The sequence below is a fragment of the Amyelois transitella genome, chromosome 6 (assembly GCF_032362555.1).
Source record: "Amyelois transitella isolate CPQ chromosome 6, ilAmyTran1.1, whole genome shotgun sequence".
NCBI lineage: Eukaryota > Metazoa > Arthropoda > Insecta > Lepidoptera > Pyralidae > Amyelois > Amyelois transitella.
The window spans coordinates 5,018,665-5,046,149 of record NC_083509.1 but is presented as its reverse complement, the minus strand read 5'-3'; the positions used below and the strand labels follow the sequence as shown (position 1 = coordinate 5,046,149).

Genomic DNA, 27,485 nt, shown 5'->3' with positions numbered 1-27,485 from the left:
TGAACGTCAAAGGAGAATAAAAAAATTTCAACTTCATTTTACGGAACATAATTTCACGCGGCATCAGCGCGCCTCCCTTTGTGTCGCTTAGAAAATGTTTACGCAAAGCTGAGCCATGAATGCCCGCAAAAAGGGCAATCCTAATTAATTCATTAATGTTATTATAATTATTACGTTTAGTTTATTTAGTTAATACCTTTTCTAACTTAGCATTTTCGCCATAAGATGAATAGTGCTAGAAAGTTATAACAATTTATCTCCATCATTTCATAACAGCACAAACATAAATTCTATTATGTAAATTAATAAGGTAACATTTTGAAATTATTCTTGTAAGGAAAAATATGCTTTAAAAGTAAACGCTATTAAATCTAAAACAAATCATCAAAGCCCAAAGCCTGCTTTGACCGGTTGTACCCAGGACATTTTCAATCACGGGGTGTGCAGACCCTGCCGCTCACACCAGCTTAGAGCGACGCACAAACGCCGCCACCAACAGAAAAGCTCTTTGATCACGTCCAGCACACGAACTAGAAAAACTAGCACCTTTGAAACCACTCTACTCTGCATGTCCATCACATTCAGATGTTAGCTAGAAAAAATAATAGAAGGTAAACGCAATTAATTTTACATCCAATTTTTTCTAAATTTGTGAAATATCTAAATCTAGCACACGGTGCTTTATAATAAATCAAGCAACCTAGGGAAAAATGTATGTATGTATGTATTATTTGTTATATCTTCACAATTTACTGACTTTCCAAAAAAAATCTCAAACATATGGATATGAACACTGAGGATGGCATAAGGTATACACTGTATACGCGGACGAAAATTATTGTTAACTTTAACTATAAGTTAAAAATAACCTTTTCAGACAACAAACAAAAAAAATAATGGTCCGTTTGTACTACAATTTTCATAAAATTTCCTTCAAACCTACACAATCACGCCACATATACCGAACAACAGTCGTGCGATCTAAATTAATACCACCATTAGCACTCGCGCGACGACGGGACAAAACGCCAAAATTCGACAAGACAGTCGTCGAAGATGGTGGTCTCCTGATATACTGGAACTTGGGCATCAAGGAATACATATAAAATACGAAGGTAAGTCACTTTAAACTTTTATCTTACTTTTACTTTTTAAAAAGGTTTAAAAAAATACAATTTGTTTAAGCACGATTAAACAAGGCGCTAACAGTACAATAAAAATTTTCATATAATTAAAACAATAACTTACATGTGAAATAAATTCTTCATTGTAAAAAAACTATCAAATTTACCTTAGTATATTAACAAAATAACTAACAAATTTATACATGAACGAAGTTTTAGAAAGTTTGAAATCAAATCCGTTTAGAATTAAAAAGAATTTCCTATTTTTTCCCTTGCAGGGCCCTCGGTCTATACATAACTGAAAGCAAATAAATAAAAGGGGTTTCAAAAAAGGACCCTACACTCCTTTTCAAGATAAAGAGTTTTGAGTCAAACAAAAATATCAGATATCGACGGCTGCTATCTCTTTATTTTTTGTTTATAAAGTTAATATTATAAGTCAGTTTTGTTTATATATTATTAACATTACATTATAAAATAAACTGTTACTAACTCTTATGGATCAAGTTGTCCAAAATAAAAATTATTATATCTATTACAAAAGGCTCATTTATGAGGGTATGGTTGATTAAATAAACTTAAATTAGAAGATTTTCTTGAAAAATGTTTTAAAATAAGTTTCGCTGTTTTAAGACAAAAATGTATGTGGAAATGAGGAACTAAATATTTACTTAGATGCACTTGTAGACATCGTATTTGAGTAGTGGATGAAATTGATACAAACGGATAAGTTGAGTACACAAAAAGATAGAGTACTCTGCATTTGTTAGCACTATGCGTCGTGATCTGTTTCAATTTGCATATTTTACGTTCTACAAACCAAACAGGCAGACAGGCTGTTTGTAAAGTCTATATAATATTGGAAATAAATATTACGAGTACCATGTAGCAACTTATAAATTGTAAGAGAACGTTTTAAGTATAAAACTGTTCTCACGTCTTATTGGGGATAGTTAGTATTTTCCTTCAGTCAAAGACATTTCCCAAAATATTTATTCATCAAAGCGAACCGCCATTCATATTTCAGGATATTAAAAAGTCTTACGCATAGGTATTTCTTTTGAATCACATAGACGCAATCACCTGCATCTTAGTAGTTATTAATAGAAATTTTTATTATAATTTCTTAGTCATTAATTATACATATAATAAAAAGTAAAAAATTTAAGTCTGAACATTGAGTACATTTCAAAAAAAAATTATAACGATATAAAATAGTAACCGAGCATGAATTTGAAAAAAAAATCTCTCTGTTTGTATGTTTGTTTGTACACGCTAATCTCCGGAACTACTGAATTTGAATAAAAGTTTTTTTGTTGTATAGCTCTTATGCCTTTCTAACATAACTAATTAATTTTGAAATCTGGTACAGCTGATATCGAACCATTACAACTTAGCTAAACTCTAACACCTGATACAGAACCATTTTAGACCGACTAAATCATCCGAATTGTGGAAGACGACAATTTGAGAAAATTTAATAACCTTAACCTTCGTATTTCCAATAACACGCAAATGGAGTCGCAGGCATCAACTATATTAAGTAATTGTGTACATTATTAAAAATGATTTTGTTCTTGGTAAAGCCATAAAATCACGGGAAACAAATTGCGTAACAATTTTTATTTTTTTACTGTATAAATTTTAGGGAAAATAACTGAAACTTACAATGTAACTTAATAAACTTGAAGTAAGTCCAACATGCCCAAGTAGCCACTTTTTGCTCAATATTTGCCAACAACACTTTGTTTGCGTAAATCACAGAAAGTTTGGTGCAGCCACGACGCCGAGCATCAGGTGCTGTACACTCACGCAAATATTTTATGAAAATATCAAGAATCTTAATGCTAGTGACGTGCTTACATCGATACTTTAAAAAAAGTCGACGAAAAAATTTAAAAACATTACTTACAGGTACGCAACATAGTTAATACCTCTACACAAAAATATATTGAGATACAAAAACAACATTGTTTTAAAATAGATTTAGAAACTAATTATATTTTCAATTTGAAAACCAATTAAGATCCTTAGTGGTTATAAAGGAGAGATAGGTTCATAGACATTGTAACATAAGTGTGAGACAGCGCGGCGCGAGGCGGTAGTGCGGGCCAGACAGAGTCGCGGCCGCGTCTACAGCCAAACGGTAAACACTTTGCTGTAATCTCGAGATGAGAAAACTTTCAGTTCTCTTAATTCAGAAACTTATTCAACAACCTAACAACCTTAGAGCGGACCGCCCGGCGGACGCAAGACAAACAAACTTACTCTTTAATCTCACTCTTTGTATACATTAAAAGTATTTTGTACTTGGTATCGGAAAATATAAAATCGAATGTTGAGGACTAGGTACACATTTCTTATTTTACAATTACAATGAGTAAAAAATAACGAAATAATGATTTGAGTCTTTGAACGTGATTTTCTTATACAACTAATTTGTTATATTAATCTAAAGTTTTTATATATTTTTTTCGTTCAAAAATCCATGTTTAGTATTTTTAAATATAGTTTCATGAACAGAATTTTCTACTTTATGTAGATCAACAATTTCTAAAAGACAATTATAAACCTTGCGCATAAAATTCTAACATAGTCGTACTTAATCATTATTCAAAATGCACATACAGTGTTCACGTCATAAAAAGTGTCAGCCCTCGTAGACTGTCGTATACCGATACCATCGATAAGATCACACCGTTGACAGTATCAAGAGGCAATTGTGGAATAAGCCCCTTGACATAAAATGAAGACATTAGATGATTAAACTATATTTACAGTACACACTGAAGTAGTTCAATTTTATTTATAGGTTTTGTTCTGACTCATCCCCTATAAACAAAGGCGCATACCTTGTTTTACATGCTCATTCGCTTGCGGGCCGCCTCTGTAGCCAACTGGGGCTTCAGAAAGACGCGAGACGAAAAAAAATGGGAAAATAAAATAAAAACATTTACTGGAAGCAATTTGGATGTGCCGTGTCAATTCAATTATCTGCTCTGAGCGCCCCAGAGTTTCGGCGGAGATTAGGGCAATGAATAAATATTCCAGAAAGAAATCTAGCAAGCATTTAGCGATAGACAGGTAAACAAATGAAAATCGTTTCCACATAAAATAATTTATATTTTTATATGATTATATTTAATTTTTTAGTGATTATCAAAACCATTTCTTTTAGGCATTTTTTGTTTCATCTATATTCTTGTAAAAATAATTACATAGACCACATTGATTAGAGAGTAGATGTAATGGTGAATATAGGTATTAATGTTTCATTATCGTCTTCTTTATTCTTATTAATTGTAAGCGTAGATCCTGTATTTTAATCATCTTGTTAAATATTGTGTAATGTAAACACCAATAAGTAGCAAATTAAAATGATGTCATACGGGCGATGCGGAAAATTAGGTGTGACGTCACTTCCAAATTCCTTCAAAGTGAGACTTAATGAAAATTGTAACAGCTGTATTATGACGATGATTAGTGAGTTGTTTTGGTGTGTTGTTCAGATGAGTCCGAGCAAGCGAGGCGGCAGCGGTCTGTTGGACGAAGGACGGCCGAGCGTCACAGTCACGGACATGGACACAGTACATGAAGAAAACGATAATGAAAATGATAGGTATGTACCTACTCTATTAACTCATTCTAATTTTTGCGTTTTCCCAAACCCTTCGTTGCTTTGGGGCTTACAGTTCGCCGTTCTCCATTACCTATGTTAAGTACAATAAAGGTATAGCTCCCACACCTAAATATAGCGTAAATTAAATCAAATACCAGGTAGCTTTACTTTACAAATGGAACCTCATAGTGTAATGATATGAATATCAATACCCAATTTCATCAGTAAACTCATAATTATTTACTTTTTTAAGTAAAACCTTAATACTTTATATGTTAAAAATCATAAATTGAAGTGCTTTTTCCCAACATTCAAACAATGATTTTTCATGTGGAAAATGCTTCTGAAACCCGTTCTAACTAGAGTAAACGTTAACAAACAAACAAGTGGATAAATGCATTCGGAACGGGCGCGACGCAACAATGCTGTAAAATGGTATTGACGGCTAAATGTAAAATGAAAGCCTGTTGGGAAAGCACGGGAAATGAATGCGGCGGCGCAGCAGAAGATAGGCGTCATAAACAACCGTCAAGTAAATCCTAACCATTTAATTAAAGTTTCTTTTAAACTGTTTTTTCTTTTGTACTCTTAACTCAGACTTATCTTTTATCTGAGAGCGGGATCAACTCGGTACATTTATATCAACAGTGTTGACTACGATGCGGTAAATCATGAGATTAGCACACTCACTTTGTTTTTATTTACACATAAATATGTAGATGACGCATTTTATGAAATACACAAACAGATCGCTTATAAACATTGTCGCTTGCCATTGCTTAGAAAAGAAACTATAATAATAATAATTGTTGCTACTTTCTAAATAACAAAATATTTTTACTCATACTACCCACTAGGTAGTACCTACAGGATACCTAGACTCTATCGCCCGCTAACTTATACCTGCGCGTGCAATATGAAATTGTAAGTAGGCGTATCAAGATGAATACAAGGCAATTCTTAAGTAAGATCCCCAGCAATATAACTTTGAAACATCAAATTTGTTTCGTAGATTTTGCTTATTGCGACAACAAATATAGCAACAGATAAAAAAAATTAGTTTGCTTGTGACGTTAAAAACAAAACTGTATAAAATTTTACTGTCATGGACCAATGCATGATACAGATAAGTCCTAGTAAATTATTATTAATTCAAGGTGCAGGTGTCACATTCAAAAATTTATTCTACGATATGAATATATACCGAAAAGAAAGAGTAGTCGTATTTTGATATTCAAAATCGTTCCTAGTCGCATAACGAAGCTTAGAAAGACATTTCCGGCGAGCGGATGCACATTTTGGAGATTTTGCGCTCACAGCTATGCAGCCCCAATCGTTCAATACAAGCTGCAGACGTATATTTAAATATCGAACATACAGGGCGTATTTTTATTACTTTTAAAATACTTAATGCCTCTTTTAATTATCGACCGGGTATGCATTGAAAATAATCATACCCAGTTTTGTTACTTCGGCTATTACGATGAGAGCTAGATTGCAAACAAAATCCTGATGGTGCTTCTACCTTATTGTTTTCGTAATGTTTTTCTGTTCTTACTTACATTACCGAATCCCGAGGGAACCTAAAAACTTTATGTATTATACTATCTCTCTTTCATGTCAAAACCCCTGAAGCTATGTCCAAGAAATTTTGCATATATATAATATAATATGAAGTACGGAGAAGAACATAGGGAGATCCACACGAGCAGAGAGGTTATATACTGATGATAGAAGAATAAGACTAATGTTAGAAGCCATTATTTTTTAACTTAAATAATAAGGTATATAACAAATTAATTATTTGTCACATCAAAACAGTACCGATTGCTTAGTCGTAGTTGGGCACATTTAAAGTCGACTTTTTGGCAGTGCCTGTTGTTTTCTTCTTTTCTGTAGTTTTTTTTATTATTATATTAACATGTTTGTTATTAAAAATAAATATGTCACATAATTCGCTCACAGAACACAAATCACAGCTCACAAAATTTTGTAGTTTGTACTCGATTATTTTTATTTTTGTTTATATGATTGTTACACAACACATAGAAAATAATTCGTTGATAACCTTAAAAATTTTTATAGTTCTCTCCCACTGTAGTTTGAATTCCATAAAGTGTATAGCACACACAAAGCGGGGATTTCGATGCATCGTGCTTCGAAAATATTTATGACATTTGATAGACTGCTTTGTGTCCCGTGATACTTCTCGCACCTGCCGGTTCCACTTGGTTTTTTGTTAGAATTCTAGATCCTTGGTCTGGTTATTTACAAAATCCAGACCTTTAATTTAACTCAATTTATTACTTGTGTTCGCCGCTAACTTAGACCATGCGAGACTTTCTCAAAAATCACCTTCTTTATTTCTTAGGTGAATAGAAGTTAACTATCTCATATCAGTAACATACAAATGTCTTATTTTATAATTTACGCAGTGATGAGTCGTCGTACTCCGATTTGGGGAGACTGCGAGATCGCACCCGCGCCATGCTGGTGCCGCCAACGGAATCCCTTCTTCAGCACGCGCATTCCCAGCCCAGTAGCCGCAGAATGTCAGATACTGACCCCAAGGTCGCTGCCAACTTGAACACCAGGTACTTTAAAATCTTAATTTTAAAGACGTGCCATGCTTCATAATATAGCACTTACTTTATTTACAAAAATCAGCAAATCATGCGTACACTATTACACTATTACCATATGAATGTTGACACAATTAAATGTAATATATTTTCTGGTGTCAACGCTTTTCCAGGCGACCATCAGCTATAATAGCAGCGTTTCGTCGCCCGTCACAGGCGCTAGCGTTATGTGCCGCAACCCAGCGCCGCTTCCTGTCAGAATTAGCACCACATTCCAGGACTTCAATGGCCTCTACCATACACGAACATCCCCCATCAGCCGCTGAAATATTAGGCCAGTACGTACAAAATAACAAAACTTATCACGTCTTTATCCCTCACGGGGTGAACAGAGCCATTGGTTACTAGATCTTAACAACAAAAAGACCAACAGTTAGCTGTATGGCTAAATGATACATTTGTGATTCAGAGATAGAAGGTTGCTATTCGATCGTCCAAAAAAGAATACCAAAGAGTCTTTCCCTTGATTCTCCGCTACCAGATCCCCGCATGGAAGCTGCAAATGTTTTAAACAAAATCGAAGTTTCTTAATACTTCAAGACAACTAAATTGAGCTTTTCAAAGCTTCAATTAAATATGTGCGAGATTTAAATATTCGACATTGAATTCTCGCGCATATTGCACATATCGCAAAATTGGTCCGAGAGACAGCTCTAAGTTAAAACACACTACTTCTAACAATTACGATTGCACGAAAATCCTAACCCATCCGGGTACAAGGCAAACCTGCCATCCAAGTCCATATGGGCTATTAATCATTAGAAGTCAGTACCACTGACAAGCGAGGCCGGGTGACATCTGTTCTCGACATCGGTTTATGTGCTTATATCGGCCTCCTGTTAACACATTTACAACTAACCGCAATCTTAGTTACATAAGATTAATTTAATATCAGAATATATTATTTTAATTACAATTATAATTTCTTAAAAATTATGTAAACAAAGTCATTCTACGCCTTAAAAAATAAATATAAAAATAATTTAAAAAATATTATCATATATATTTATTTTACTTGTACATAATCTAAGAATCTTTATTCCAACAAACATTTGTTCTACCGATTAATAATAACAATTTGATGCTGGTGTGACAGCTTATTCTGATACCGCGTAGATTGTAAATATCAATTTTAGGCCATAAACTAGCAACCTGTCTCTTTATACTAGTAGCAATTCCATCACAAAAGCCATTCAGCTGACCGTGGTTTTTGAGTCCTAGAACTTTAGGCTCTCTCTACCCCGCAAGGTATAAACACTTTATATCAAGTCTTTATCCTTTCCATGTGTGTGTAGACATTGTACATGTATTCACACAGTAGAGAAGTCTCAAATGAAAAATGTTTGTTAAATTTGCGATGCATATAGTCACCTGCAATCAAATTAATCAGAACCTATTTTAGATATTCAATTAGGTACACTTAAATTTCAGGTAGCTATTTAACTTAGAATTTGAGTAGGGACGTCACCTTTATATCTCTAACAAAGCAGGACAGTTACGACACGTCAACAACAGTAAGGGTTTGCTTTATAGAATTACGAATAATATAAGACTATAGAAGTGGTAAGTACTAGTGAATGGGTCTTCGCAACTGATGGGAATCGCGACAATCAGACACCGTAAGGTTTTCATAGTGTATCTCAATTCTGAGAATTATTTGACATCTAACTTTTAGTACAATATAGTATTTCTATTGTTTTATATTGTGTCAAATTCTATGAAATCTTTATTTTGTTCATCGGCAGACAGGTTGACAGTGATGACGTTTGCGACACACCTCATATTCTCATTATTCTTCCTGTAGATATTGTACGCGTACACGTATTTAAATGACTATATAGCAACTTTTAAATAGACACAGGGCATAATGATCTATAATAAACTAATAGATTTTAGTTCTTCTATTAATATTAATTAATTTTAAGGTAGAAGCACAGAATTATTAATAATACTCCCGAGTCGAAATTAAATAAACTTTAATAACAATTGTAGCACCGTAGACCTTCGTAGCAAACGCGCTACGACATCTACGAAACTACACAGGGGTAATTTGGCCAGTGGGGTAAACCACTGAATAAATGTTAAAAGTTTGATCCCCGCTCAGATAAAAATATCCAAAATCCATAATTTGTTTTTAATACAAAAAGCTTTTATATAAATAAAAAAACAACATTGCTTTACAGTGAAGCGCTTAGCAAAGCGTTATCGGCGTTGTATGCCAAGCTTTTGGTGGTATTGGGGTTGGCGTTTCCAGTTACTGAAGTCATTGCAAATGGAGTGCCAGACGCTTATTATCAGGTAATTAATAAAAAATAAGTTATAACTTACATACATACATACATACAATCACGTCTTACTTTACTCTCCCTTGCGAGGTAGACGCGAAGAAAGCGACGGAGTGGTCCTTTTTTTCTATTGGTGCCGGGAACCACACGGCCCGGTATCAATATCAGAAAATACTTAACCTTTTAGAATAGTATTCTTTATACAAATGCAAAGCAAATCCGGTATTTTCAACAATTTGTCTCAAGGAACGGCGTCCCCATATATTTTAATATGTATTTTAATAAGGTTGATCTTGTTACTTAAGTTGATCTAAGTTATAAAAACTCTTACTTAGGCCTCCGTTACAAATTGCTTGCTTTAGCTCTCGTAATCATATTTTTAAACTATTAATAAGATATATATAAGAATTATTTAATAAGATATGTTCAAAAAAATATATATTGAATAATTTCTGTTTTCTTTTTCAGGGTTTCTATTTATATTTATACTCAGTATCAGTTATATTTGTAATTTTTCAATACGCCAACATCATGCGTCAGAAGGCTGTCAATCTAATTATTCATAGCTACGGTAAGATTGCTTTTTAATTGGCTATTTTTATCTTTTATTATTACAGAGAGGAAAGGTTTACATACGAAGCAGTAATTAGTTAACATTTGCTTAACAAAATGCGACATTAAAATCACATCTAGTTTGCATAATTGCGTCGGCAAAGAATATTGCCTTCTTTAGTTTAATTTCACTAACGTTTTCTGCTATTCTTATAAGTGTACCTACCGGAAAATTCATCTCGAAATATGCAAATATGGGCGCGTGTTGTCTAATGATCGCAAACATGTTGTTTCTTTAATAATATTACATGGTAACATTACAGAAGGTGATGATAAGGATGAAAAATCAAAAGACAAGACAGAAATTGAAAAACCTAAGCGTAAAGAAAATATATCGCGTTACGGAAGTTTTTACTTGAGACTTGGTGCTATTGGTAAGTGTTCTGAGAATAAAAATAAGGATAAATCATATAATTTTATTGTTAGCAAAAAAAAAATGGGCAGTAAAGCTCCGAGACTTAGCGACTAGAGGTGCAACTGGCACACGCAAATATGAGATAAAAAGCGGGACTTTTGTCTTGATGTAATTCATTCCTCCTGTATATTTTAACTTATTATGTTTACTTCATTTTAATATAACTATAATAAGAATTATTTTTACAGCTTTTGGTATCGGATCAATGGTATACAGTGGTTTAGAATTCGGTGAATACTTTGAAATGGAAGATGACTGTCGATCTGTTTTGGCAGCTATAACTCCAGCTCTTCGCATGGCTCTCACTCTAGCGCAAATGCAGTTCATATTCCTTACTAGCAAAGACATAGAAACAGGGGCCTACAAAATGTTACAAAGGTTCGGATTCATGCACATGATTGCAACAAACTTATGTGAATGGTTGTATGTTCTAGTTGAAGAAACAAAACATGAAATACACCATTTGGAACATTCCATGGCATCCCATTCGAATACTACTGTTGGTAGTAACAACATTACCGGAGAATTCTACTGCCGAAGAGGAAACATCATGGGAACATTACTACGAAACGCATCTCCTTTCCTCTTCCCATGCACAATCGAGTATTCGTTGATCTGCGCAGTTATTTTATATGAAATGTGGAAGGAGGTATTTATTATTCAGGATCACGATAATCTCTCTTAAATATTCACGAAATTCAAAACATGAATTCTAATTATCAATTTCAGGTTAAGTGCACCCCAGAGGACTTTGAGAAGAAATTTAATTATAATGTTAAGAGCAAATCACGTAATAACTCAGTTACGCCTGAAAAAATTTTGCAACAATTTGGTAAAATATAAATTACATTTTTATAACGATATAAATTGATTGTTATATTAAACCTTAATTTTTTTTAAAGCTTAATTTAATAAAGATTCGACTGAAAGTCATTGCCTGCGTGGAGTTAGTTCCTGTGACAATTTCCTGAAATGCAACCTATGTTAATGTTACTTTTAAGAATTAGTAGTTATGTCTATGCTTCTAATAAGATTTAAGCTGGATAAGTTATACTTTATTCATTACAAATAAAAACACTTACGAATAAAAACAAATTACTTCATATATTTATAAAGACAAGTAGAAATTTTCAGCTGGAATGCTTGGTGTGAGTTCCCCGCACGGCAGCCGAACGGCGCTGCATCATTTCTCCGTGGACTGCTCACACGCACACCGCGGTCTCTTCTCCGGTATCCTCGTCATCGTACTCACGATCATATCTTTGATCATGTTTTTCGTACTTGCCAACAATCCAGACACTATAAACGTAAGATTTCTTTTTCATTTACATTTAGGTAATCATTTAAAGCTAACTGCTTCTGAAAAAAGTGAAAGTTCAATAAAACTAAATAAATACCAGTTAATAATAATAAAATGATTCCTTTGCCTGAAATAACTAAGTAAAAAACGACTTATTTTTAACGGATGACATAATGTAATAATCGTGCCTTATCTTTTGTCTCCAATATATTGTTATGTTTTAATCGTATCTTGATATTATTCTCATCTATTACAGGATGCCATATTTGAAGTCAATATCTGCGAATTAATATTATATTCATTGACTATCGTAGCTTCAGCAGCGGCAGTGAAACAAATGAGAGTTCTGCCTTACAAAAGAAAATCGCAAGGTACAACCATCTGCCACAACCACAATATTAAGTTTCGCCGCCCATTGTTTAATTTAATGTACTTACATATTTATATTGTTCACAACAAACAACTAAATGAATAACATTCCTTTTCAGCTGTACTCGGCCTAGACACCTCCCTGTTAATCCTGGCGCAGTCTGGTATGTTCATCTACTGCATGTTCAGCATGATCGGCTCTCATCACACTTTAAATACGGGAGAAAGCGAAAATCTTACTGGATTCTTCTCAGAATTTCTATCTCTGAATCAGGTAAAAGCAACGTTAACCTGTGCTGTCGCTGAGATTACATATTAAAATATATTAATTAAAAAATCGAATGCAAACGCTTCACTATACATCGGTAAAAAAATCTCTGGCTAAAGGAGCTTTTTTATATCATAGATAGTATTGTCTAAAAATGCAACCTTATTACCAAAAGTTCTGTATGTATATATGAAGATTTCGTTGTTGAAAATTTTAGGTCAGATACTGATTAGAAGCAAATTAAACAACTATCGTGATACTTTTTATAAACATAACTTTCTATTATTTTTCAGACAATCTTGCAATCATTATTTATAATTGATGCATGGTGGCGCCGCAGCAGCACGTCTGAGCAAAGGCGAGAGAAACCAGGCCGGCAGCTAGTCACATTTTTGTTAGTCGCAAACATGGCCATGTGGGCGATTAACACTTTGGAAAAGGTATTATGAGTATAGATGCCTAAATGGCTTCTAGATTTCTCTCAATATATCACACACTTACTGACAATAGAATAGGTTCATTCCAGCTGAATGTGGTCTTCCAGTCTTTTCGAACCTGTTAACTCTGCTTACCCTATAAGCGATAAAGACGCGTTATATGTATGTTGGTAGAATAGATTTGTGTCCTATTCTCTTGTTACTATCTTGTCTCTGGCAACACAAGTGGTAGCTATACAGGCCCACTTTACCGAATGCATGCGGTAGTCGTGGTAATGTTAATCATTCTAATAATTTTAATAATTTACAGAATCGTGCGGAGTTCCGACCAGCCCATCTCGCCTTCTACGGTCCATGGGCGTGGACCATCATCACTCACGTGTCCATGCCGCTGGCCATCTTCTACCGGTTCCACTCCACCATCTGCCTCTTCGAAATCTGGAAGAACAGCTTTAAAAATAAACCAATTTACTTGAACGTATGAATTTTTGAAAAGTCATAAAAAAAAATTTTATAGTATTTTTGTTTTATTATAAATCCAGATAAGTTAGAAATAAATGGATCGATATCGATATAATCGCTTTATATTTATTAAGTCCCCCTTTTTTCTCTATCTGTATGTGTGCACCAATCTCGGAAAGTTGTGGACGGGTTTTCTGAGAAAAATTTATTTCAACCTGTGATTCCCTGTGCATCACGCTTTTTAGTCGGGCGCCTTCACCACCGATGCGCCATTGTTTCATATCCGAATTTCAAAAGAACAAACGGTCTAGTGTTCATTATACGTGTCTAGGAAGAATATAAAATTAAGCAAATGAGATCGTCACTAAACATTATATCTTTCTAAGAAATGAAATATATCACTCAAAATTAAATCACCTACTATTATACCCACGGACTCTATTTCTTAATAAATAAAAGATGGTACTTTTAACAGTTTTAAAATAACATTTTCCTGAAATTACATTAAAATTGGGTAAATATTGAACAATTTTGAATTTGTCACGCTTATCGCTTAAAGCTATGAATGTACAGAAGAGAAATTCTAGCACATCTTTGTAACTATTAGCATAAGTAACGAATAAAACTATGTTAAACACTATTTTAATATAAATAGGTATATTGTTATTAATCTTATAAAAAATGACATGTCACTATGGTTTGTACTTGATTCAAATATCCCAGCATGGTGTATGTGATCGTATAAAGAGCCGTCAACTTCGGTGTGATCGCGTCTCGCGGAAGCCTACAGCCTATCTGAGGAATAAATTTCTGGCCATGCCATCTCCGTCGGATAGGTAATATATGAACCAATAACTTAAAACTGAGGACACTGAAAACCGGACTTACTTCAAAAAGTCCGAAGGCATACCCTGGGCCCCGAAGTTTAGCTGTTGCAAGTGTTACTGGTAACACGCAAAGATAAATGAGAATGCATCGTATATCGTCTACGTGCGGATATCGGGTCTATTCACAAACGATATATGCCTTATTAACGATAGTGAATAAGGCCACTATAGTGTTAAAAGTATAACGCCCTATCTGTTCTTATATTAATTTAAGCTTATCGGCAACATGTCGCGCGCGATCGTGATGGGGAAATTAACGCCAGCCCTTTGTCACGTACAATAGGTACGCCTCTGACAATACTACACTAATTACTTGCATTACCTAAACAATCGTGTAATTGTATAATTACCTTCAAACTATACTTCTATACATTATTGCGGAGAACCTCAGATGAACGTTTGCACTACACTAGCATACTGCAATAAAGTGAAATTAGTATTGAATCTTAATAGCTTAATTTAAAAGATTAAATCTCACCAGTAAATTTTAAGTCTTAATGAAATGCGCAAAGATGCATTTTTAAAATTCCTTAACATAAGTACGTTTACTTTAATCACCTATCGGGATGTAGTCTAATACATCCCGATAGGTGATTCTTCTTCTTCTTCATACTAATTTAAGATTATATAATTTAGTCAGTATATTTTTCGGTAGATCTCCAAGCCGTGCGTTATTCGGTCAATCACTCTAGTCTTTGAAATATATTGGATGTGACTCATGCTTTGACTCAATGAACTTCCTGTTTCTAATTAGTAATTTAGTCATGAACCTGACGACAGACCAAGGTCGAACCTTGCATCATTGTTTATTTTATAGCACTTACCAAATGAAAGATAAGGAATTTATGTATCAGATAGAGTTCGGCCATCTTCGCTGCGTGTCTAGTACCAAATGATGTACCGAAAGAATAGAGAGATCGTAAGTGGAGAGATTGCCGGTGATAATTTACTTAACAATGTCATTGCCAACACTTGGGAGGATAATGGAAGACGTCATAGAAGAGGACGAGGAATGGTGAGTGTAAAAATAAGTCCTATTAAAATTACTAATCGTTCTAAGAAACATATGAACAAACAAAGACCAAACAATGACATCAATTTTTTATATCATTAAATCCGAAATGCACGATTACCTGGTTAAGACCGCGACATTTAGCAGGCCGGGTCGAAATTTTAAGTTTTTCTTTCACACCACCTATAAATTCCTCTGGAAGTTGTATTTTGTTCAAAAAAATTCCACGAGTAATTAGACGATTGTTGAAAAAGAAACAGTACGACTTTAAAATAACTAAAAAACAATAGATAAGGATATGAATAGAAAAGGAATAGAAAAGGGTATGTTTAGGTAGTTTGGTCATGTGGAGAGGATGAATGAAAGCAGGATGACTAAGCAGTTGTACAAGGAGAGTGTGGAGGGAAAGGTCGGAGTGGGAAGGCCTAGACGAACGTATCTTGATCAAATTAAAGACGTCCTGGCAAAGGGTCAGGTCAAGAGTACCCGAAACCGCCGAGCTTGCGATGAATGTGGATGAAGCGAAGGAAGTATGCAGAGGTCGTGGCAAGTGGAATGAGGTAGTGTCTGCCTACCCCTCCGGTAAAAAGGCGTGATTTTTTGTATGTATGTATGTACAAAACAATACAAGTCAAACCTTATTTTATACATTTTATGCTAGTGGTTAAGTTAACAATTAGCTGTTTGCTAATTGTATTTATTATCTTTCTTCATTCTTGCCACCACTAATTATAGTCCATTTACTTTATGAGTAAACATAAAACAGACGAAACAATAAGTTACCTCACCTGGTACAGGTTATCTGAAAAGTCATGTTATGTTAAGTCACCTTAAACCATTATATTTTTAACTTTTTTATGTTGTGATCTTTGAATTAAATTTTTATTGCATTAGGATCGCAGAAACACAATCGCTGAGGCCGTCCACGTCTTATGAACACGGGCTCCACCATTTCCACCCTCGAAAGCAGAGCAGCACCGCCTTAGAACGTAAACTTCGCCACAACCGGTACATGTATCATTTTTTAATATTTACTAGAGTACGCTCGCGGCTTGAAGAATTCCATCAATATTACTTCCCGGCACCTTATAAATAAGGAGCACATGAAGGAACATGCCAAATTTCACATTTCTGGACCCAGAAGTATCAGTCAGTCAGTGTCTCTTATTATTTGGATAATTTGAATGAAATTTGGCGTACAAATTGATATTGATATAATAACATATTATATATTATTACTTAGCTCTCAAATATTTTTTTAATAAAATAAAAAAAATTACAAGGATGTACTAGAGATACATACCTATATATAAAATTACGTACGATTAAACTGGTCCCAGTTTGACGATACAACAAATCGAGGGCGTATGATCGTTTCGAGTCGAGGCTCTAATTAATATCACGGCCGGAGATAAGAAGTGGTCGGCGAAGCGGGGAGAGGCATGGGCCTCGTTAGGAGGGCAGTCTGAAAGTGACACCGACGACGCTAATTACCCGTGAGGACAGCACCGATGCAGATGCACCGGGAAATAATAAAACTTCTCCTCTATGCAGATTTACTATACCGGACCTACACTCCGTCTGCTTATTAATTATTATCTCCTAATGCATTACCTCAGTTGATTACCTGAATCTACTGAAACAGTGCCTTTTCTACCATTACTCTGTTAGCTTGACAGTTTAAAACATTAATTCATGTTTGGTTGCATTATTGCATCAATACTTTTAATAAAGTTATTATGAGTATACTTAAGTGAGAAAACAAAACAAAAAACATGTGTTTTTCTATGCCTTATATTTTATTATGAGTTATATCAAATTATCAGTCAATCATATCTATATCTTACGCCGAAGCTGAAAAAAGCTAATCAAAAAAATAATCCTATGAAAATGTATAAATCTCAATCCAGCGCAGAAAGGACTGGAATCCAGTTACAATTGACACATTAGCCGTCTCACAAATCATAACTAATTATTTAGACATACGTTTGCAAGTATCACTCACTTTAGCATTAGTGTGAACAGTGTACGGTTTGCACTTCACGTATCGACATCCATACTCGAGTGCAAATTGGTCAATAATGTTTTTGTAAGTACGATGAAAAATAAGGAGAAACCGAATCTTAGTGGGGGTAAAGACCGACGGGACTGGCGGGAACGTTCGGAGCCGCTGCTTGCAGTCCCTGAAGATGAAAGGTGAGTCTGACGAGATCATTAAAACAACTATTAGACGATGAACGCTCGCTAAAACAAAACAACCTGTAACATTATATCGCCGACTCTTTATTCCGCTCCAATACGGAAGTTTCCAACGAGTTAATGTTTTGTTTTTGACTTAAAGGATCTATGACGTCGTAGGCGTATGTTATGTCACGTTTTAGCAATAAATAAACGGTCAATAGTGAGTTACAATGAAATAAATCTGAATCACAAGTCCTGTTAGACATCACAGAAGAATTAAGATTAAAGACATAATTTTGATAGATATTTTATTATCATCATTTTATATTCATCTTAGCTAGCTATATTCTCAGAATAACGAATCTTAGCGATACATTACGAACAATATACCTATGAACTAATCCTATTAGTCAATCTGAGTGAAAATAAGTATATGGAGGACATTATTTTATTATTGCACAATAGTTCTTCGCATAATGAATGTCAAGGTATACATAGGCACCATTGGATGTTCTTAATAATAATAAATTCTTATTTTATTTGTTACAGAGAACACCCGCCACACTCTCTTCCCCGTCTTAGCGTAGTGTTGCCAACTAGCAGCAACTCCAGCGTCGACAATATCCCAACACCGCCACCTCGACGACAACCGCTTTCCCATGGCGAGTGAGTAAACTTCTAGTAGTAGAACTCAAACTAGTAGTCAACTAAATATTGTACGTAAAAGTACATACTTACTACTAGTCTTAATGGCAAAAAACGCCGAAGACATAGGAATATCACCTTTATCAGCGATGCCTGTAAAATGTAGAAAACTAATTCTAAGAATTTTGAATACATTTCACCCGTGACATTTCAAGATATAGCAACCATTACAATCACTATAACTTAGTAATTATCCGCGGGTATGTTTACGGTCACGACCTACTTTAAGAAGGCGACATACATTATTTACTTATTTAAAACTTTATTGAGCCTTAAAGGTACAATGGATTAAGTCAATAAGCCAGTCAAGCTTTAGAAAATAGCAAACAGATAAATAACACAACCGGACTGTCCACTTTACAAAATCAACTAAATATAACCCATGCATGACAAATTGACAATTCCAACAATCAATTGCAGTAATTTTTCATAAAAGGCATATTAAATTAATTAATGACCTCGTGTTATTCATGATATCAGCATTGTTCTAAAATTACCCTAACAAATATCGCACGCTAAAACTAAATTTGCTCAGTTTTCGTAATGAAATCTATTTCGTTAATTAGTTCGATATTTCACATTGTTTCAGTGAATCAATGACAGTGGTGCTCTCAGCGTTTTATGCTAAATTATTAATAATTTTAGGTGTAGCATTCCCTGTGACCAGCACTATACAAAATGAGCTGTACACAAATATCACATCAGATGTAAGTACCTTGTCATTAAATAAATTATTATCTAACGTTTTATATAACAGCACTACCAAGCTTTGTTTTTCTTCCCGAGTAGATCGTAAAAGTGGGATAGTGAATAGGACTGGCGAATATTTTCTTAATAAGCGATAGTAGTAGATGTGGAATACGTACTAGGTATTACATATTTCATAAGTATTTTCTGGGAACAAGCGTTATAAAATAAAATAATAGAGGCTAGGACTCATACCCTGTGACTAAATAGAAACCTTTTTTTTCCACTACAAGCTTATTATTAAACTTATTTTTGCATAATAATTATAATTTCTAAATTAATTTCAGGTTTTCGCGATGTACTTATATGTGGTCAGCATGTCTTTTCTTGCATACATATTTTATCATCTTCGGATAGCGAAAAAGGATAAAAAAGGTAAATAAATCTTATTACAAAAATATATAACCTACCAAGAAAATTAAGACAGAAGTGAAGCCCTTAACAAAATTAATAACAAATCATTTAATCACCTTAGAGATTGAGAAGCGTACTCGCTATGGAAGTTTCTACCTCCACATAGGAGTGGCTGGATTCGGCGTGGGGTCCATCATCTACTCCTGTCTTCAGTTCGGAGAGTACTTCGATCTTTCCGGAGATTGCCGAATGGCTATCGTGGCTGTTAAACCAGCGCTGAGAATATTGTTCATGGTTGCACAGACTGTCTTCATATTTTCTTATACCCATGTAAGTATCCATAACACCATTATTTAATTATATGTACTTATAAAATAACTTTTATTATCATCTTCGCTACTCCGGCACTTGTATCAGTTACGATACTCTGCCTTAGCCCACGGTTCACAAATAGAAAAATTAGAAAGGAGATGTAAATAATAGGTATAGAAAATAAATAAAAAATATTAATTATTTATTTCATACATAAATGATAAAAGAAATGTTTGGTATAGAATTAATAAATAAACTGGGTAATTTAACAAACATGTGGCTAGACAATTGTTTAGCCGCCCGCACACTGCAGGTTCATAGTAACACATGACCTACATGACAAATGCTACGTTTAGCTGTACGACTTTAGGATGAAATTCAGATTCAAATAGTGTTAGGTTGCTAGCCCATCGCCTTTAAGAAGAATCCCATGTTTATTAACCTTTCTCTTAGTGGTTTTTTACGACATTCATGTGTAGTGGTCTTATTATATAGAAACCACACATAAACCAATAATTAAAACAAAAAACTAAAGGATAAACCTGTATACCTATAAGTACAACTTAGAATAGAGATATCTAATTGTGCAACTCCGAAAAGAAATGACATCAGCTACCTGTGTAGTGTAGGTGCTCATATGCAATCATACCTACGTGAAAAATAATGTTTTTTAAAAACATATTTTTGTTATGGTAGATAAATAATATGATCATTTGTTTTGAGATTTATACTTTACGTTTTTAAGACTTTCTGAATTATTGATAACTTTTGCCAAATTTAATCGAAAGTTCATCTGAACTATAAGGTCGTATTTACAACTATAAGGTCTGCACACCTAGGAATTCAACATGTACTTATAATACTTTAAAAAAAATCTCACAAAAATGGTACTTATTTATAATATTAGTAGCATGCTAACAATGTGATCACGTCCTTTCATACTTTGTGCATACGATGAAAAATGTGTTAATTAATAAATAGTTCATCAAAAGATTCATTGTTTAGACTTTGTACCTGTGCCGCATCTTAATCCCAAGACATACGTTATCTAATAACGAATAAACGAAAAAAAGAAGCCTTAGTTTAAAATCAAGACAATAAGCCATCTTTTTTCAGAAATTGGACCGAATGAGAGGCGTGATATTAGACAGGTTTGGTTTGATGCATTTAATCGCAACAAATGTTTGTGAATGGTTTAACGTCGTCATACAAGAGACGAGAGACGACATTGTGGAGGTTGCGTATGAGAGACCCACACTCCTGCGCTACGCCAACATTACTACTGGTCACAAAACTATCATCACTGATGAAAGTGATAACTTGACTTTCGTTGAAACCCAGTCTACCAGCCAGAATACTTCAGCAGATTTAAATTGGAGTTGTAATGTATCCGATGTTGTAACACCATTGATAAGAAGCGTGAATCCTTATCTGCGTAACTGCGGAGTTGAATACAGCCTTCTCTGTTCCGTGATATTAATGGTCATATGGAACGACTTGTGCACTGTCCCAGGAATGGTAAATATTGTTCAAATTGTGAACTATTTTACAAATTCTATTTTAACGATAATCTACCATCACATATCCCTTTAGTCAATCTGTAATTTTTTACCATGAAAATTTCGGGTAAATCCACCTATTTTTCAAGAAACCACATCTTTCAAGTAAACCTAGATAGATAACTCAAATTCAGATTTGAGAATTTTCGCCTGGTTGGTGTCAGTGACTCAGGCCAAGGTAGTAGGTACTGGTATTTTATACGTAGTTATAACCTCTACCAAAATAAATCTATTCTGCTTTCACATTAGAGATGATACGCATTTAGTAGGAACTCTGAGAAGCCATATGCTATTTATATGAAGAGTAAAAATATTTTTATTTCAGAAATCAGTCAAAAAAGTACCTCAAGCGATCGTCAAGGAAACAAAGCAATGTTGTGAGCGCGTGAAATCCAGCAAGCATTTCTCCGTAGACTGTGGCAGCGCACACAAGGGCTTGTTCGTGGGTATTGCCATTCTGGCAGGCACTATCGTTAGTCTGATGCTTTTCAATGGGCTGTTCCAAAACAGCAAACACGAGGAACTGGCGTTGTTACAGGTATATTGTGATTGAATTATTTTGTTATTCATAAATTAATTGCTGATGTAATTTATAAATTAAAGTCTTATACAAATTCGATATTGTGCTGTGCAATGCTATAGGTACAGATTTATCGGCCCCCGGCTATATTTTAAGTTATTCGGCAAAACTTATATATTTCTTTTGTTTTTCTTCTAAACGTTAATGAAAATGTGGCCTGTCAGTCTTTCAAGACTGCTGGCTCTGTTTACCTCGCTAGGGATTTAGAAGTGATTATACGGATTAATGCAAAATTGAATGGTTCAACATTTGAAATAAAACAAATGTCCTAAAAAAAGACAAAAATCCCGACTGCATAAAAACAAATAAAAAAGAAAGAGAAAATAAAAAGTTTGGTATGTATTACATACTACTGAATTATTTCACCATTTAAATAGTGTTCTAAATCTATAAACATATAAAACAAATCATAAATTTAAAAGCAGTATAGAAGTACATATTACAATCAGGACGCATACAAATTATACGGGGCACCGGTTTGGTCAAAAAGGAATGGGTCCCGACTGTGTGCCGAATGCTGAAAGCCTGTACTCGCATTGCCCCTAAGAGAGTACTTCTTCCCAGGAGGTATTATTGTTTACCAGTTTTTAAGTTGGACCATGTCTAATGCATCTGAAAAAACCGCAATCAAATCGGCGCAATCATTATCGCGTTTTGCGAGTACAAACATACAGACCGATAGAAATTCTAAAAATCATTTTTTTGGCTTCATATAGTTAGTCTATATATACCTAAGGGGATCTATTATATATCCCCATAGATATTCCCATATCGATTATTTAGCATTATCTTTAAAGTAAATCGGTCAATTACTAATATTTATGGACATGTGTGGATTCCAGATAAACATATGGGAAACTATTCTCTTTATAATGATGACGCTTGGCTCTGGTGCGTGTTTGCAACGCATGAGAAAATTGCCTTTACGTCGCGCGGTGTCTTCTCTGCCTTTGGAACATTCTTTGTTGCTGGTCACTCAGTTTGGAGTATATCTTTACTACTTGTTCCAAATCATCGGCGCTGGCTTTCTTATACATCGGTACCCGGAAGGAAGGAGGGCAACTAGGTAAGTTTTGTGATACTTATTGACGAAGACTTATTTCATTTTTAACTAATTTTCTTTTATCCTATCTTTTTAACATAACTACCTACTTACATCATCATTTGCGCATTCTCCTTTCTGTTCATGTCACCATATGTTCCATAATTTCACAACATTCTGTTATCAACTTGTTTCTTACCTAACCATTCAACTTCAGACCCATTAATACTATTTAGCCCGTTAAGCTTATAACTCTGGCCTTTGATAAAATCGAAATCCTGCTTCACATATGTTCCGGTTCCGTTCCGGTTTTTGTATTCTACTTAATTGGAATCCTTATCCTTTACATAGCGGTTTGTAATGATACGCAAATAGCCTCTTTTTATATTGGTTCACTAATTCAACTAATCTCGTATCTTTAACACCAATACGTGCTCAAACAACTCTCACACACAACATAGGTACACACCTTACTACACAATATTTTTATAACAAGCAATGTACAACATTTAAAATGATACTTATTCCAAAATAAAGTTTTAACTAGTTTGGGAAATAAGCGAAACATTATTTTACAAATGCGTTAAAATATGTGCATTGTATGGACATACTCCAACGACCCTGGGCTTGGCGTGCCGACGATCCACCAAGATGGCGCCGCTTGTTCCCTAAACTTAGTTCATAACCTGTACTTAGCCATAAGTTAATAAGTACTTTAAGTTTATGTCTACAATGAATGGAAAATAAAGAGTTTGATTTTGATTTTTTAAGATCTCGCTTTTCTACTTTACCCAAAATTCAGAAGTCAGATCTCGTCTCGCCAGTAATAATTTAATTACATAGCGTCCGTATCAAAAATGTTATATCCCCTTAATACGTTTCATAACAAAGTTTGTAGGTATATCTTTTTCGTCTTTACCATTTTCCCATTCTTTGCAATGGCTCGGCACAGTACGGTCGCGTTCATAATTGCAGTCATAGTTCGCAAAACTTTATAGCTTGCACCGCTGCTATCACTCACACATTCACACAAATAACACAATAAACAACAAGTTGGGTAACCCGCCATAAAGAAGAGGGTAGTGAAAAAAAAAAAAAAGTCGTCCGCTAATCAACACAGCGACACGCCACACAGCGGAGATCCATGGTGGAACAGTACGAAAATAATGGCTTCATACCGACCAGAATATTAGCGGAACAGTTCGACACATCAGTTTACTGTTTTATGTTTGCACCGTGAGGGACTACACCACAGACAGCCAGCAAGAAAGCCGTATTTATCAGAAATAAATAAGCAAAAACGTTTAGAATTTGTTCGGCAGTATTTGGATTTTGACTGGAAAAAAGCGATATTTACGGACGAAAAGTTCGTTTATTTTATGTCATCACAACACGGTAGACTTCATTTATTTATGGCGAAGAAATGCAACTCGGTATGAAGAAAAAAATATTGTGCCAAATATGGAGTCTGGACACATCTCTGTAAATATGTGGGGCTGGATGAGTGCTGCTGGACCTGGGGAACAGGTGCGGATAGCAGGACGCGCTACAGCTGATCATTATGTGCAAGTGCTGGAAGAAACCATGTTACCAACTGTGCGGTGTATTTATCCGATTGATGATATGCCAACAATATCATTTGTGCAAGACAACTGCCCTGTGCATCGAGTCCATATAGTGCGTGAAAGGTTCTGCCAATTTATATTAAAAGTACTAATTACTTAGATAGTATTTTAAGGACAGCTTCAATATCTTTTCTTTATGAAAACGAATAATTAAGCTGTAACCTTAATAACAGGAGATAAGTGGATGATACAATTAGTGTAATAAACTATATATGTATAGCTTTATATAATCATCAATATGTAAATAAAACTATAGGTAAACTGTTTCAATAAAATTTACTAATTTTAATTATTGAATGTTTTATTTTGCTCCCTCTTGTTTAATATTTCTTGCTGATTTCCGTGTTTGAAAACACGGGTATTGTAATTCTTAGATATCAGTTAGTTGGTTAGTCAGTCAGTTACTTAGTTCAAATGGCACCTTGAAACATTAAAAATTGTCAATAACACTAAAATAGACAAAAAAATCCTTGAATAACTTCGGAATCCAAGTAACGCTAGTAACTAGAACAAGCGAGTGTGAGCAAGCGAGATTATCTAATATATCTTAGATCTCACTTGCTCACACGAAGTAATAAAATTGCTACCCAATAACTTTCAAAGGAACCACTACCTATGTTAGGGTCGTGTGCAGACAAACTTTCAACCTTATTGAAATGACATAAGTCTGGCAGGCTTCCATCTATAGGCAAATCTTATGCAAATAATGAGAGACGACGATATTTCGATCGACAATTATCGGGCCCAGTTCGGCCATCGTTGATTACCGTCTCTTTCTGTTTTGTTATGTTATATGTCATAGAATAATAAACTCTTTTACTTAGTAATCATTGGTATTAAAGACCGTATTCATTTGAAGGAATATTTATTCTTTTAAATATGCATGTGTGTGTGTATCTAGTGGAACCACAGTGCACGCTATTTTAACCCGTAAGAATTTTAAAACTATGACTGCAGATATGAACGCGATCGTACATCTATTAGTTTTCCAATTAAAAAAAAATACTTAAAAATATTATTATTTGATAATATAAGGTGTATAATTAATTAATTTCTGCAACAGAATTCTGTCACCACTTTGTGCCATCATCCAGAGCTCCTGTCAAACGTTGCTTATCTTGGATTCCTGGTGCCGCAGGTGTGTGGAGGCCACCACCGTCCACCGACCTGGTCGGCAGCTAGTTACCTTCCTTTTAGTAGGCAACTTCGCACTTTGGTTACTTAATAGAGTGAAAAATGCCAGAGCGGAATTCCATCCTTTGCAGGTAACATATTATTACTTTCATGTGTAGGTACAATCATATTTATTTGTTTGTCTAGTCTTTGAACCTAGCCTATTAAAAATGTTATCCTCATCACAAACAGTACATAAAAGATGAACTAAGATTTTCAACCAAATAGATCAATCGAGTTAGGTACTTACAAGTGGAAAGATCGTGGCAAGTGAAAAGATGTGGTCTCTGCCTACACCTCCGGGAAAGAGGCGTGATTTATGTATGTATGAGTAACGTATGTAGCATTTTAATATAAACTAAAGTTCCTACTCCTATCTCTTAAGGAATCTACATGACAAAATTTCAGTAACTCATTAACGGATAAAGATTTGAATTATTTATCTCACCCTCCACTCGATTGATGATCCTATTAAAGACCGATAAATAAGCGATCTTGTGAACTTTAATTCCTAGAGCATCGCTCTAGGAATTAAAGTTATTTTATTCCAATCAGAAATAAAATACGCTAAATTTTGAAAATTCCATTGCATTTATGTGTATGTTATAATTAATCCTCATTTACAATTTTTTTCAGATGGAATTCTTCGGTGTTTGGGCTTGGACACTAATCACTCATGTATCGGTGCCTCTTTTAGTTTGCTACAGATTTCAAGCCACAGTTTGTTTTTATGAAATTTGGAAAAATTCTTACAAAAGAAAAAAGTACAGTAATGATATAAGTCTTGAAGAAATTGAATTAAAAAATCACCATGTTGCTTATAATGTTTTTTTTTTTTATTATTATGACTTATTAAAACCCTTCATAAATCCCTAGGTAAGAGCACAGTAAATCCCAAAGAATTCGGAGGTAAAATTTTAACTCACGAGTCAGAACCTAACGCTATTTACGTTTTATATTCTTAAAATCTATTTATATAAATCAAAATAATATAAAATTAATAATTCCAAATTCTATGGCTATAACATCCTGCCCCCATAACATGAATAAATAAATAAAAATATATACGGGACAAATTACCGTGCCGTGCCGTGTGGCTCCCGGCACCAATACAAAAAAGAATAGGACCACTCCATCTCTTTCCCATGGATGTCGTAAAAGGCGACTAAGGGATAGGCTTACAAACTTGGGATTCTTTTTAGGCGATGGGCTAGCAACCTGTCACTAGTTGAATCTCAATTCTATCGTTAAGCCAAATAGCTGAACGTGGCCATTCAGTCTTTTCAAGACTGTTGGCTCTGTCTACCCCGCAAGGGATATAGACGTGACCATATGTATGTATGTATGTATGTACAAATTACACATAGCTTGCGCGACGCCATTTTTAACGCGCGATAAACTAGGTACCATAGAGTCATATTATCAATTCAGAGGGGTTTGGTTTTTATACCTAACTATACTAATATTATAGAAATGAAGTGTTTGTTTGAACGCGCTAATCTCAGAAATTACTGGTCCGAATTGAAAAATTCTTTTTGCGTTGAATAGACCATTTATCGAGGAAGGCTTTAGGCTATATAACATCACGCTGCAACTATAAGGAGCAAAAAATAATGGAAAATATGAAAAAAGGGGAAAATTATTCATCCTTGAGGGCTTCAATGATGCCCAAAATCCATTCCACGGGTCGAAGTTGCGGGCACAGCTAGTATTCAATAGTAGTAGTTATTCACTTTTCAATTATCGGTCACCCATCCCATAACCTAAACTTAATG

The 27,485-nt window shown here is 34.5% G+C and overlaps 2 protein-coding genes across 3 annotated transcripts; both read left to right on the top strand.

Annotated features, from left to right (window-relative positions):
- The first annotated feature begins 949 nt into the window (after window positions 1–949).
- Window positions 950–13,579, top strand: LOC106131247 (proton channel OtopLc). 2 transcript variants are annotated; one of them, XM_013330268.2, is made up of 14 exons: window positions 950–1,115; window positions 4,634–4,743; window positions 7,179–7,337; window positions 7,499–7,663; window positions 9,569–9,683; window positions 10,139–10,241; window positions 10,546–10,656; window positions 10,886–11,346; window positions 11,427–11,529; window positions 11,832–12,004; window positions 12,254–12,368; window positions 12,486–12,640; window positions 12,928–13,074; window positions 13,382–13,578. In XM_013330268.2, the coding sequence occupies exons 2-14, from the start codon at window positions 4,634–4,636 to the stop codon at window positions 13,553–13,555; spliced, it is 2,091 nt and encodes a 696-aa protein (XP_013185722.2). In that variant the 5' UTR covers window positions 950–1,115; the 3' UTR covers window positions 13,556–13,578. The 2 variants fall into 2 exon arrangements, with proteins under 2 accessions (XP_013185722.2, XP_013185723.2); XM_013330269.2 differs by lacking the exon at window positions 950–1,115 and adding an exon at window positions 3,987–4,208 and having other exon boundaries at window positions 13,382–13,579.
- Window positions 13,580–15,042: 1,463 nt separating this feature from the next.
- Window positions 15,043–26,601, top strand: LOC106131056 (proton channel OtopLc). Its single transcript, XM_013330044.2, has 12 exons — window positions 15,043–15,435; window positions 16,327–16,440; window positions 18,163–18,279; window positions 18,908–19,025; window positions 19,353–19,440; window positions 19,541–19,749; window positions 20,848–21,249; window positions 21,616–21,828; window positions 22,713–22,936; window positions 25,601–25,802; window positions 26,347–26,535; window positions 26,587–26,601. The coding sequence occupies exons 1-12, from the start codon at window positions 15,377–15,379 to the stop codon at window positions 26,599–26,601; spliced, it is 1,950 nt and encodes a 649-aa protein (XP_013185498.2). The 5' UTR covers window positions 15,043–15,376.
- Window positions 26,602–27,485: the final 884 nt, after the last annotated feature.

Excerpts from the sequence above, each read along its gene's own strand:
- LOC106131056 (XM_013330044.2), top strand. The coding sequence starts at position 15,377 with ATGTCATTGCCAACACTTGGGAGGATAATGGAAGACGTCATAGAAGAG. Across the intron at positions 19,026-19,352 it reads ACACAAATATCACATCAGAT|GTTTTCGCGATGTACTTATA; the intron begins GTAAGTACCTTG and ends AATTAATTTCAG. Across the intron at positions 21,250-21,615 it reads TGTGCACTGTCCCAGGAATG|AAATCAGTCAAAAAAGTACC; the intron begins GTAAATATTGTT and ends TTTTTATTTCAG.
- LOC106131247 (XM_013330269.2), top strand. The coding sequence starts at position 4,634 with ATGAGTCCGAGCAAGCGAGGCGGCAGCGGTCTGTTGGACGAAGGACGG. Across the intron at positions 12,005-12,253 it reads ACAATCCAGACACTATAAAC|GATGCCATATTTGAAGTCAA; the intron begins GTAAGATTTCTT and ends CATCTATTACAG. Across the intron at positions 12,641-12,927 it reads AATTTCTATCTCTGAATCAG|ACAATCTTGCAATCATTATT; the intron begins GTAAAAGCAACG and ends ATTATTTTTCAG.